This window comes from Hypomesus transpacificus, chromosome 13, assembly GCF_021917145.1.
Source record: "Hypomesus transpacificus isolate Combined female chromosome 13, fHypTra1, whole genome shotgun sequence".
NCBI lineage: Eukaryota > Metazoa > Chordata > Actinopteri > Osmeriformes > Osmeridae > Hypomesus > Hypomesus transpacificus.
In genome coordinates, this window is record NC_061072.1 from 977336 (window position 1) to 991814 (window position 14479).

The 14479-nt window shown below is 39.0% G+C and overlaps 2 protein-coding genes across 2 annotated transcripts; both read right to left on the reverse strand.

Moving 5' to 3' along the window:
- Positions 1–189: 189 nt before the first annotated feature.
- Positions 190–3445, reverse strand: sar1aa (secretion associated, Ras related GTPase 1Aa). Its single transcript, XM_047032217.1, has 7 exons — positions 3349–3445; positions 2812–2884; positions 2582–2701; positions 2418–2483; positions 2234–2337; positions 1998–2129; positions 190–1892 (listed from the first exon to the last, which is right to left on the reverse strand). The coding sequence occupies exons 2-7, from the start codon at positions 2867–2869 to the stop codon at positions 1776–1778; spliced, it is 597 nt and encodes a 198-aa protein (XP_046888173.1). The 5' UTR covers positions 2870–2884; positions 3349–3445; the 3' UTR covers positions 190–1775.
- Positions 3446–5155: 1710 nt separating this feature from the next.
- Positions 5156–14094, reverse strand: ppa1a (inorganic pyrophosphatase 1a). Its single transcript, XM_047032462.1, has 11 exons — positions 13031–14094; positions 12768–12832; positions 12100–12153; positions 11804–11923; positions 11623–11709; positions 7025–7151; positions 6775–6902; positions 6481–6566; positions 6236–6305; positions 5704–5743; positions 5156–5594 (listed from the first exon to the last, which is right to left on the reverse strand). The coding sequence occupies exons 1-11, from the start codon at positions 13089–13091 to the stop codon at positions 5566–5568; spliced, it is 867 nt and encodes a 288-aa protein (XP_046888418.1). The 5' UTR covers positions 13092–14094; the 3' UTR covers positions 5156–5565.
- Positions 14095–14479: the final 385 nt, after the last annotated feature.

Below are 14479 nucleotides of genomic sequence, written 5' to 3' on the forward strand. Positions count from 1 at the left end.
TGTCTCTCGTGACAAGTACAAGAAGACGCCACTCTCGAATCTAAATAATGTAAGGTCTCAAAGTGCCATTTGTCGTCTCCGACAGCAACATGGTACTCTGCTTGGAAAAACTTCAAGGGGAGAGTTAAACATGCATGTTTTTTGTTGTTGTCGTTCTTACAGCTCAAGCTCTATGTAGAACAGATGGAAGATTGTTCAAAATATGTATTTTATTGAATCACATGATCAATAATCATAAGTACCTCCAGGAATGTACGCAGCTTGTTCAATGGCATGAACTGTACAAAGGATACATCTCTATTTTACATCATTTACAATTGACTCAAACATAGGTGGAGCACAAAAGTTGAACACTGATATAAAAGCTATATTCCTGGAGCTTTAATGATGCAGTTGTACTCTCATATCAATGCAGATAGTCAAAAAGTACTTGCAGGATTTCAAGCTTTGATTTGTTTGAATCATCAGAAACATAATTTAACATTATTTCTACAATAACTTACACAGCATACAGGAATTTTGTCTGTAGGTGACTGCGACCATCCTCACAGTAACTTCAAATATATTTTGACATTAAAGAAAAAAACATTACTTAACCCACAAGATTACATGAGTTTACCATAATGACATTCAGATAAATAACATCGTAGGGAAATATGTATTTAGTCACTGGCACAGTGGTATTCTATGTGACCAAGGTCGCTGACAGTTACTAGGTGTAAACACAATGTCAAAACCATAAGTGCAATACAGTAGTGAAAATAATTGTGCAAATTAGTTTCTAGATTTGACTGTTTTCAGGAATGAATCAATCCAAACATCCAAGATAGATGATGTTGATTTGATATAATTGGGCCTAATATATGCGACCAACATTGCAAAAGACAAACCTTTTATTTATGGCCCTTGATGTTCAGATTGCTGTATTGCTTCATACCATGGCCATGTATTCCTCCCAAAAACAATGTACCTTTACAACATCTTACCACTGTAGTCATTCATAAAATAACTAAAATCCTACAGAAATCTTAAACAGCTTTCTCCCAGATCTATACTGTGGTAAACTTCCCGAAGTCACTAGCAAGATAGCATACATCTTTGGCTAAGTGCATTGAAGGCAATAGATGCAGGAACAAATACATTAGATTTTTTTTACCCTAAATTCTGGATTTGATAACCAACATTCTGTAATTTATATCACTTCCTCATGGGTAACTGGAATTTGGCCGGTAAAAACCGTTTGTTTGCTCTTCTTCAAGTCATCTTAATTCTATGTACAAGCAACATATCATCGCTTACATTGTTGAGGGCTCGCCACTCATTATTCCCACAACTTGGTCTACCATATACATCAAATAATTCAAATGTCACAGTAAATCACTTTAAAAGTTCCTACAATCTTACATAAGATCCTGAATTGTACAAACATGATTGATTCTGTCATTATACTGTAGTTTCACATGCCAGATAGAGGATACATATCATATTGAAAATGCTGTGTTGACACAATTAAACTAAAATCAATAGTTTAGGACAGTTCACCATGAACCACTTCTAAAAGTTTGCATAGAAACCTTTAAAACGGACAAATGCTGACAATGACAGACATCCTTTGAAGTTTCCCCACAAGAACCTGGGGCTGACGCTAAGGGTCTCAGCTCTCCATAAACTCACTAATAGGTTAACCTTTCCCCCTCCCCCATCACTCCCCCCAAAAAACAAAAACAATGCAGAGATTTACTTCTGAAGTCCCAAGGGTAGAGCGTTTCCAAATGTCAGTCGATATACTGTGAGAGCCACCGAAAGCCCTCCCCGTAGCCTTGTTTTTTCAACACGCTGCACATAAAGATCTCCAGAGGTCTTACATTCAGCTCCTTCAAGGAAACGCTACCCTAGAGAAGACAAGACACACACACACATCCAGTTTTACATAAATGCACACGTTTAGAAAGAACACATCCAGAAAGCAAAACAAGCACCAACACACTGGTACTGACCTTTCCGGTGGTTTGTCCATCGAGAGCGAATGCTCCTCTTAGCCCTCCCTCGCTGACGGCTTCTGGACGATCTATCTTGTTACCCAACACCAGCACTGGGACATTAGCGATGGTCTCATCCGTTAACAGAGCCTAAAGCGGAAGGTTAAACGTGGAAAGAAAATGATGGATCATCTATAAAAGGATAATATTTCTAGTAATTTCCTCTGACTTCCTACATGGCTGCACATGCTTACGTCAAGTTCAGTCTTAGATTCAGAGAGTCTCTCATGATCAGCACAGTCCACAAGAAATACCACTCCATTCACTGCTGGCAGGTAGTTCTTCCAAACTCTTCTTGCTGTGGATTTGGGACAAACATTACATTGCGATTCACATGTAACCATTTATAAGTGCGAGCATACTCAGGAACCGACATACCTTGGACATGACCACCCAGGTCAAATGTGGTGAATGTCATTCCAGCAATTGTCAACTCTTCAGATGCTTTTACAGAAAGAAAATATTGCTTTTACACCGGGATATGAGAGAACAATAGATGGCGCAGGATGGGGTTTGACAGAATATGAGTATTTTTTTCTTACTTGGATGTAATGTGGGCACATGTTGTCCAAGCCTGTCATCTTTCAACATGTGCAGAAGGGTTGTTTTGCCAGCATTGTCAAGGCCCAGGAACACAAGCTTCCCAGACTTTTTATACAAACCTAAAAACGTATTTATAGTTTGATTACTGTCAAGTTACATTACTGAGTACAATTCAACAACAAATAAAGATGAACTAATAACAGCATTTAGTCATGTAATCAATGATTACCTAAGAACTGGAGTACCCCACTAAATCCTCTGTATATCCAGTCAAATAGAAATGACATGATGATGGTCTGTGCCTAGGAAGAAAAGGGATGTCAGAGATAGCCTACATGCTAGCATACTGAAGTAGTGTTACCCCTAGCCTATAAGCTTAGCTTGCTAGTTAGCAAGCCAACCAAAAACCAGTTGCTTTCCCTGCGGACAGTTGTACTGGCCACCGGTTCACTGGTTAATTTGCCATAATCTAATTGTTAGTATCAATAGCCTGATATGTAACATTACTAGGTAGCTAACTGTCAAATACTGGCTGACAAGATAGTCATTGCTGGCTAACTACGGTAGCCTGCTAGCTGACTGGCTAGCCTACAGTAGTTCCCACACAGCAGCTTATCCCTGCCCTCAAGTCATTTTTATGTCTAGCAGGCAATGGTATTTCTTCCGTGTCTCATATGCACCGCAGAACACAAGAATATGGCCAAAACATCAAAACAAGACATGATTTCAGTTATATTCTCAAGTCAATAAAGCTGTCAAGTGTTACCTTTACGGAGGGCAACGACCGTGATGCTAACGCTAAAGGTAGCAGTTGAGATAAATATTCCAAAGGAAGCTTCTGCAATCATCTGATCTGAGCAATGACTGGGTTCACAGCCCCACCTTGCGTGTGTAGGAGGGACAGTTCATCGTTGACCCTACTAGGAACTTTAAAAAAATTACTATTTTCACAAATGCATTTTTATCCATAAATGCGTGGCTGCAATGAACTAAATATTTACTGCACGTAACACTATGTTGGTTATTTTAATTCACGACTGTGGGAAGCGCTAAACCAAGAAGCGTTACCCACATGGTTACCCACATGTATTCTGGCTTACAAAAGGCTTTACCGTAAAGTAATAGAGCAAAACCCTGCTTTGCAATCGGTAGTCGATAGTGCACACCTATCAAAACGTTGAGCCGCGTCCACGTTGAGCCTCGCCCCACATAGGTGCAATGAGGGTCTTCTCATGCACATTGCAATCCAATGTATTTCCCACCTGCAGGGGGTATTACACCAGTATAATGCCATTCTATACAAAACAAATGTGTTACAGTTTTTTACAGTCGCTAGGACACATTTCTCAATACTTAAATCACGTTTTCAAAACTCTTCACATAGTGAGCACAACAGAAGTACGTGTGGGCTGAACTGTGGATCATTTATCATTGTTTTGGCACAAAATGCATTCAATGACTACATCTTTCAAATTACATTCATTCTTTTCTCACTTCGACACAACAACTGCCAAAACTCTATGTACCTACAAGCCAATTTGCACATGCTAACATACTGTTTTCAAAACTGTTAAACTTTAGTTCAAAACAATAACATAATCCAAAAGTGAATAAGACAGAAATTGGCTAAATTTCTACAGTAATATTGTAATGAAATATATTTCAAATAAAAAAATCAAATGCTATAAAATGATCTCTATGGAAGGGTTGTGCTAGGTGAGGAAAGGGATGCAGAGAGAAGAAATCAGCCAACATTTGTATGGGACAATGTGGCATTTCACCACTCCTGTGCAGTCAACGAGTGGTTTGCAGCCCATCCCAGAATGGTGTCACTTTTCTTCACACCTTACTCTCCATTCCTCAACCCAATAGAATAATAATTTTCCTCATGGAGGTGCAAAGTTTACTGTATGACCACCATCCACACGATCAAATGTCCCTCCTGGACGCAATGAATGCTGAATGCCTGGACATTGCCAGGGATGGATCAGGCATGCCAGAAGACTCTTTCCTAGGTGTATTGCCCTAGATGACATAAGATGTGATGTGGATGAGAACCTATGGCTAAATGCAGAAGGTTACAGTACCAGTCCTTTTGTATCTGTATCAGTGTGTATACAAATTCTTGTATTCTGGAATGAGTGAGAAAAAAAAAGAAAGATATACAACTTATTGAAGCATACTGCATCATGTCTGATCCAGTATCATATGTTGCAGTGAATTCTAAACAGTACAGAGGTGTCCTTGTTTTACATAAGAAAACTTTGTATAATGCTACCTGTTTAGTGATTTTTAGGTCATTGTTTTGTGGGTGACAAAGTATGTTTGTTGGCTGTAAACCTTTGCTAGTGTTATGGAAGAATGAGTTGATTTTGAAACATGTATGAAGTGATTTGGTAGTTTTAGTGCATTTTGAATGTGAAATTAACTGCTGTGCCAAGCAAAAAGTTGGTTAGGAGAACTGTGTGAAGAGTTTTTAAAAAGTGACCTAAGTATTGAATGTGTCCTAGCGACTGTAAAAAACTGTATCTAAATATGATGGGTATTTCAAATCAGAAGCGGCAAGCATGACTCAATTTCAGTGAAACTTTATTACATTTGATTTAGGCCCTTGGATATAGACAGCTTGCCCATGGCTCTTGCAAAACTTGAATCATAATCACTACTGAAGTAGAAAGAAAAAGACTACAACTTAAGGTTATTTAGGATACTTACAATTTAAGTATCTATTTCCAAATGTATACAAGAGCCACAATAAATTGCAATAGCTATAGCGTGACTACACTAATTGCTATCGAAAAGGCTATTCTGCCTGAATTTATGTTTTTCATAATGATCATGCTACATGTACTAGAATGAATATGCAATCAGTCACAACTCACTAAAGTGAAAGTGTGCCTTATCATTTTGAAGTATATTGAATTATTATGGGAAATATCCAATCCAGATCTGTTTCATCTTCATCCCGACATTCTGCGTGTCCTTACTTCTCGTAGTAGAACCACTTGTCAGCTAAAAAACACAAATTCATATTTGCAACAAACCAAATCCTAACATTTCCAAAAACGTTCCATGTTGTGGCACACAGTGACATGATGGACAAATATTGAACAATACACACCTGAACTTGGAATAGGCTCTGCATCTCCATAAGCACATGCCTGTAAAATAGGAAGAAAGGGGTTCATTTCAACAACTAGACTATGGAACATTAAAATATATATATTTAATGCACTCATGACACATGAAAGTTTGGACACATAGAATGGGGAAATTTGGGCAAACTTTTGACTGGTACTGTATGTGATGTGGACAACCCGATACTTTGCCAACCTGTGTTTTGCTTGTGTGTGTGTGTGTGTGTGTATGTGTGTGTGTATGTATGTATGTATGTGTGTGTGTATCTGTATGTGTATCTGTGTGTGTATCTGTATGTATATTTGTGTGCGTGTACATGTGTGTGTATGTGTGTGTGTATCTGTAGGTGTGCTTGTGTGTATGTGTATCTGTGTGCGTGTGTGTGTGTGTTTGTGTGTGTATGTACAGTACCAGTCAAAAGTTTGGACACATGGGAAAATGTGTCAAAACTTTTGACTGGTACTGTATAATGAGACCATTCATAGGTTGCAAAGGAAAAATACAAAGAAACTTACTGCATCAATTACAGCCTTGGCATCACCACTGGAGACACAGAATGGACTGTCTGAGACACAGGTGTTCATGCTGGTTCAAATTAGTATGTTAAGAAAAGACAGACAGAAACAACATTAGGTAAGGTATAGTAATAACATCCTTCTCCCCCCACCCATTGTCTCTCTTGCTCTTTTCATTCAATCTTTTTATCTTTTCTGTGGTACAGAGTATGAAGTTGTGGTTGGTTGGATTATAAATGTAATACCAGTTTAACTCTCCAGCATTGGTCTTTTGCGAGATCAGTGCCTTCCAAAATTGATGAGTACTTTTGATTGTGTCAATAGCAAAGTCCTAGAGGAGGGAGACAGTTTCAGTCAACTGCAGTATCAGTTTTAATCATGCAATTAACAATTATAGGTATCGGATGCAATTGAGTGAGTGCATAAGTGCAAAAGAAATCATGTTGTAGTGGAACAGTCTGAAATAACAGTTAGAAATTCAAGAATTTCAGGCAACCAACATGATGTGCGAAAATCCAACGTAGAAAAATATTATTTACCCTGTCTTTAAACTCCCCGTTGAAAGCAAATTGGTTCTCAGGTTTTCCATCTGGCACTTTATATCTTTTAAACCAATCAAATGTTGCCTCCAGGTAGCCAGGCTTATGTCTTCTTATATCATCGATACCTGCGGAAGGAATGGAAAGCGATACCCGTCATTAGCTATGGTGTACTGTTAGCACTACCAACCCCAACAACAGGTCAACAGACAGTGGAACAAAAGTCATACTGTACTGTAGATCATCTTACAGTTAAAGTCATTGGCCTCAGGATCCTCAACATTGATCACGATAACTTTCCAGTCTGTTTCACCCTCATCTATTAAAGCCAGGGTCCCCAACACCTTCACTTTAATAATCTCTCCTCGACAGCACACCTAAGGCACACAGAAAAAAACCTGAAGGCTGAAGAAATGAAACAAGTTTACTGTCCTTATAGTATTTGTCTTACTTATTATCCCAAAATGTTTTATTGCTATTATGTTGTTTAAAATGCTATCGAGCACAGGAAGGACACCAGCTGCTTTCAAGAAAGCCAAGTACAGTCGAGGCCAAAAGTAGGCTACATTATGTTTGCAAAGTTTGCTGCTTCAGTTGTTGTGGTGTTGATTCACATTGCTACTCAATGCTGAGTGATCAGATGGATTTTAAATAAAAGCTGAACCCAACATTTTGTATTTATCACAGAAAAGTAATATCATCAGCACATGGGAGCCTGTGAACTAGTTCTAGGCTGGAAAACTCCATTCTGGACTGTGAGCGCACGTCAATGTTAGGGCTGAGGTGTTGTTCACGCGCACAAACTTTAAATTTCCTTTTTATACCAGCTGCTAACTAGCCTGGCTGCCAGCCCAACTTCTGGGTCTGGGGGGTCTCGTATTGGGGAAAACTACAGAAAACCAGAATCGGGACGGACCAATGAAATTGCCAGGGCGGGCTTTATACGATGATGGACAGATGATCAACAGTAACGTAATCAACAACGTCACGAAAGAGCGCTTGGGTTGAATTCGTTTTCAACAAACAACATATTACGTTGCTCTGATTGGTTGTAGGTCTATCCAATTGAGCGAAGAGGCATTTGTTTTACGAGTTCGGTTGAAACACGCCCCGTAGTCACAGCCCAACGGAGAGTTTTCAGACTCATATTCTGACTAGAATTATGAGTATGACAACGTCAGGCTAGCTGCTAACACGAGTGGACGTCCTTTCAATATATTATGCTAGCATAAAGTTAATGTTGTGTTGCCGTGTGCGTTACTGCCAATGTAAGTAGGCTACATGGTTTAATGTTATTGCTAGCATTACTCTCGTTATGTTGATGTTTACTAGCACTAGCCGTTATAACTATTCATTTCTCGCATATGTTGCATCGATTTGTTCTAACCTGTCTTCGACGTTGATCTGGAGATCCAATTGTTTGATATCGCTGGTAGCTTTGAGTTCAGACTGCCAGGCCATTTGTGGTTCTAGAGTGCCATCTTGTGGTATAGTAATGTAACAGCGTTAGCAATTCTGTTTATTGCATAAAAGCCAATCATATATTATAGGCCTAAATGATTCATAATTGATGTGTAATTATATATATTGTTCAGATATGCATATATTTACGTATAACGTCACTGTGTCCAATCCCGACCGGTTTTTAGCTAACATTCAAAAAAATGCAGCTTCAAATATTGATAAAAATGATTTGTTCAGCTGATTTACTGATTTCACGTTAAGCTTAAACTTCTTACCTTTCGAGCTAAATATTGTTAGAAAAAATAGAGTTAGCTTATCTTTTACTAGAGCCGGTAAAAAGACGCTGGCTGGTAAATTATGGAGGACTAAAAGTGCCACAATGAATTAAATAAATACACCATTAAATAAATAAATACACCATTAAATAATTACTTAAATGTGTCTTTAATTAATTAAAATAGACATTAAATACATAAATGTGTTCTTAAATGTGTCATGAATTAATTAAATACCAATTCATTTCATGTTTGTATATATAATTATCTCACTTTTTAAGTATTTCATGCTATATTTCATGCTACATTTCACAACGAGTTGCGTTGCAGTGCTTCATTAATTGTGTTATCTGTCAAACTCGCCCATCAAAGTCAGTTGGGCGGGGCTAGCGCGAATCTAGTCTGATCCATTACTTTGATCTGAAGTAGGGTGCCTGGATAGTGACAATGGAGGATCTCCTTGAACTTTCTTGGGAGTTGGTGAGAGAAATTTTAGATTTAGCAGAGGATGTGGAAGCAGGATCTGCTGACCCAAAGCGTGTAGCAAGTAAAAGGTATCTGCTGTGATGGAGCGGCAGGTATCGTCTGTGACTGAGCCGCCGGAGCCGGAGGATTTCTGGTCAGAGCTTCCTCTATCAAATGTGCTGCTTCTCTAAGCAGCTCTGGATATTTTCGCTATTTTATCCTGCACCTCAAATGGCATGGGGGCTAGCAGGATCGAGTCTTCCTCTTGTATCAAACCCTTTCCTGCCGGACCATTCAAATATGGGAAGTAAAATTCCCGCCATAATATATTTGCCGTCCAATCACCGATTGTATTTCTGAAAACTGCCAGATACTCATGACAACTTAAGCTCAAAGCACATATCATTGGTTAAGGGGTTACTAGGTCTCCATCCCACTGTTTTTGATGGGCGAGTTTGACAGATAACACAATTAATGAAGCACTGCAACACAACTCGTTGTGAAATGTAGCATGAAATGTAGCATGAAATGTAGCATGAAATACTTAAATAGTGAAATAATTATATATAAAAACATTAAATGAATTGGTATTTAATTAATTCATGACACATTTAAGAACACATTTATGTATTTAATGTCTATTTTAATTAATGACACATTTAAGTAATTATTTAATGGTGTATTTATTTATTTAATGGTGTATTTATTTAATTCATTGTGGCACTTTTGATCCTCCATAGTAAATAAGCCGTGCGCTACCCTTGTCCAAACCCGACTACACTTATCCTCGTAGTAAACACTCGCCGCTGCTGTTTTTCCGGGGATAATAGGTGCGTTCGACATGACCCGACTTCATGCGGCGCTGCAGGCGGCTGACTTGAAAAAGTGCATTCTGGTTTAGACTTTTTGTCCGACTTGAGACGGCGCCGAGGGCACGTCACTGTGATGTCGCCATCAAAGTACCGTGAGATCGATTCGAGAACTGCCGGCTGTGTAGCCGAGCGCATTTTCTCAAGAGCAACTGCACGGCTTCAAGTGACGACACAGCTATTTCATGATTGGCCAGACTCACACACGACAACTTTGACGCGTGTTTTGGAATATTCGGACACCTTCAGTTTCGCCAACGCTCAAAAAAGTTTAATTGAATTAAAAATTTGTTGAAGAAAGGGTTTTAGTCAGCCTCTTCACTAACGGAAAGACTGAGTTAAATTATAAATAAAGTAAAGTAAGCAAACAGCGCTTGATCGGCCATGACTGACATCAACGCAGCAAACCACGAGAAGCTGGAATGTCCGACTTCACAGAGCCGTTTCCAACTCCTCCCCGACTGCAAGCGGCTACTCTCGCCGGTCGTTTCATGCAGCCGCAGTCCATGTCGAACGCACGTATTGCTAATTATGTATAGAGCAGAGCCATAAAAATCTTTTTCTATGGCTCTGGTATAGAGGGTTTTGCCCGACGCGTCATCAGACCGGAAGTCGCCATCTTGGAGGCACTCCGCATCACAACAAAGCACTGGCACTGAAGTATATCCCGAACGTGGTCAAGGAAAATTGTGAATTATTGCCGTGTTTCAGGTTGTACAAATAGGACAGATCGTGAAAAACATTTGGTATATTATCGACTTCCAAAAGTTATTAAAAACCAGGGAAAGGAATGCCAGAGATTGTCAGAGGAAAGGAGGCGCTTGTGGTTGGCAAAGCTCAACCAAGATCTACGAGGGAAAAATCTGGACAACATACGGATTTGTTCGGCACATTTCTTGTCAGGTATTGTGAAATGTTTATTTCAGCGGCTCAAAACAAATTTTCTATTGTAATGATAATATTTTTAATAGTAAAAACAATTACTGCTTTAATTGTTTTTACTGTGCGCTTATTTTACTGTAAAGCTGACATTGACATAATATAATTCATATCAAACTACTGCATGTGTATGGGTTCGGCGAGAAAACCAGGTAGTAAACAATATCGGGATATCCAACTGAAGGCAGAATCACAGGGTCGTCACGGATCCAAGTAGAGGGAGCTAACTTGTAGGGAGCTGCACCGCCAATAAATCCTAATTTCTCAAAATATCGACCCTTTTCTTGTGGTCCAAGTCCTTCCCTATACGCCTTTGGATCTTGGACGCGTGTTGATGACCATTTCGGTCGTTTAGACATGGCTACAGTTGTACCAAAGAGTATAGAATAGTCAGTTGTTTACACCGAGTGCCTCCAATATGGCCGCGCATCTGGGTTACCACCCAGAACGTGACGTCGGTGAAAACCCTCTATATTTATGTTATATTATGTATTTCGTTTATTCTACAGAAACCACACAAACTACAAATACTTCTCGTAATGTATGGTTATTCTACTGCAAGCACCAAATGCACTCGTTTAACATGCTGGAGGTTAAACATTAATAAACCTGTTTCTACTACACCTGAAGGTTGTGGCTACTCTCTTACCGGAGGAGCCTACGTAGTCAGCTAAGGACAAACCAGCGTGTAACGCATACAGACCTCACACAGGTGAAATCACTTTATCATTCTGATTGGATTTTAAGAGCAGATTGAATAAATACTGAACCAGCAAACTTTGCAAAACACAAATTTTGTCACTGCCAAAATGTATGGCCACAACTGTGTAGTTTACCTTATTTCCTATATCACAGATGTCAATGGGGTCATTGTCGCCACAGCATCCTGTATCTCCATCTTTGTGGCCTGGGTCTTCCCATGTCTATTGATGGGAAGACCCAATAATCATTAGTCAACCGTTCATTAATAGCATGATCTGTGCTATTGGCCATGGCTCACAAGGGAATATCACTTACTTGTGGGATTGCTCCATAGTTCCAAATGTAACCTTTGTGTGGAAACACATTAGATACAAAGCGAAGGTTTCCCTTTTTAATATCTTGTTTCAAAGGATTTAAAGGGTCCTTGGTGGCAATCTGAGAGAAATAGAAGAAAGAAAAATGTATAAGCAGTGGGTTGTAATACAAGTTATTTGGCAATACATGATTGAGCAGGACAAACTCAATAATTCACATTTCACAGATATGCAATGGAATCACCTGTCCATTCCTATTTTGTGAATATAGAAACACCATAAAGAAATAAGCTATACCTCCATCTTTGCATTTGTCCATCTTGGAACCTCAACAACAGCATGGAAGATATTCTGTCAGAAGAAAGTCAGTGTTTATCTCTCAACCAAACTATTGAATTGAGTAAAAAAAAAAAAAAGATGTGACCAATTTTTACCTATCATCATTATACAGTAAACCTTTCACAGTGATAACTGTTATTTATAGACTACCATGTCCATCATAAGATATTAGGGATTTGCTTTGTGCTTTTACAGGAGCAGTGAGTGATGCTTTATTTTCTTCTGTGTTGGTGTCAGGTGTAAAAGCTCTTTACTTCAATATTTGTCAGGTTACAATTTGTTCAGACAATACCATCTCACCAACAAGTCAAACACTCAATGGATACAGCTTACATGGACTGTATGAACAAAAGAGGGGCCTGTGGTGGGAAATGTTTCATGAACTATGGTTGCTAGGTGTGTACTCTCACCCGTTCCATTATAGTAAATATTTTAGAGTGACAAAAGTTGTCAGATATTCATATTTTGTCCAGTGAGGAATTATTACTGTTTAAAAAAAGCCTCACTGGATAAAATAACCAAAAATTCATCTAAACAGAATGGCATGCCATGGAATATGCCAAGAAAAATTAATTTAAATGAATCATTTTCCACAGCCTGTCCCACGCATTAACAATAATTCTCACCTCTGCTTCATTTGCATAAATCGGTATGTCATGAAATGGTGAAATATATTTCCCCTCTGAATTTTCTGCGAACAGATACAAAAATGCATTCTTATTGCGGTCGCCTTGAATAACTTACAGTACAATGTGATGTTACACTTCAAGATGAGTAATACAACTGTCCACATACAGTATAGCCACAATACTGTAAGCTCGAAGATTACAAAACAAGCCAAATAAGGCAGCATGTACATACAATAGTCAATTCACAGAACCACACTTACTGAAAAACATTTGATAGTCCAGTGTATTGGGCTTGCCCCTTTCCTCCACAGCAAAACTCATGTTTGCTCTAATTCAGTCTAGTCCTTTTCCAGTCCTTCTTAGCACAACAAGTTAATAGACTGAGAGGAAAAAGCCCTGCTCTTAATAACCATCGGCGAGTACATGGAGTAGGCATGCGCACCTGTTAAGCCAAGGGATACACAACCCCAGGAGACAGGCTTGATCTTTCTTCGAGAAATTATGAGAATCAGTAGACTATAATATGTTCACACAATGGAGAGGGAATACAATACATGTTTTCAACTTAACTGTCATGTTTCTGTACATTAGGTAGACACTTGAAGACATGTGATGCAATACATGATAGTAAGTATCCACATTTGCCCTCATTGAGACTTAAAAGAGAAATAAAACTGTTTCTGAATTAATTATATGTTTGGGAAAACCAAAGGAGAACTAATTGGTGACCTAATTTGACTGTATGTTAGCACTATTTATGCTACTTCTGTATTGTGTTGTAAATAACAGTTTGATATATAGGTGGTTGACTTACAATTACTGGTCTCACATGTTGACTGTTTTGCTATAAAGTTTCTGCATGAATAGGTAATAGCAGTAGTGTGGTAACTACACAGTTTCTAAAGGGCCTTCTCAGTCAAACCCCACAAAGGGAAACAGATGGTGTTGACTGGCGTTTGCACTAAACCAATTAAAAACCAGATTAAGTGTTATGCCCATGAATGACCTTTCCATACACTTAGATTTCACGTAACTTATTTGATAAGGTACCTCTAATTTCATTTAAGTGAGCAGGAATACCTCAAATGGTACATTTAAGTTTTAAAATGATGGTTAGTTCCTTCATTTAAGTACTAATATTTAAAGGTACCATGACATGCTGTTTTTGTATGCTTTTATATAGGCCTTATTGATCCCCTAATACTGTATCTTAAGTCTCTTTCCCGAAATTCCGCCTTGGTGCAGATTTACAACCACTTTGAGCAGTCCCACAATTCCTGTGACCCAGCCAAACTAGGGGGGTCTGGGGGCATGTTCCCCCCCAAATAATGTTTTGAAAATATCCTTTTAAATAGTGTCCTCCTGTGGGTTTTAGGAAGAGAAATTAACACATTTAGATTAAAAATATGAAAGAAAAAAAGAAAAGAAATAAACAGACCCCCCAAAATAGGGGCTAGATACGCCCATGAGCAATAGAGATAAAATCCCCTGGAGGGAATGAACAGACAGACAGCACGGGGAAGAAAGGGGATGGTGTAGGGCGTCAGCAGCACTGATAATATAACAACCGGGGTGAGTGTGTGCGTATCCGCGCGTCTTTTGAAGACGCCTTATCGGACGTGGCCCAATGAATATGCGCTGCTAACATGGGTGTGGTAGTGGGCGGAGGAAAGGAAGGTGGAGTAAGACGCCTTACGTCCCAGATGAAT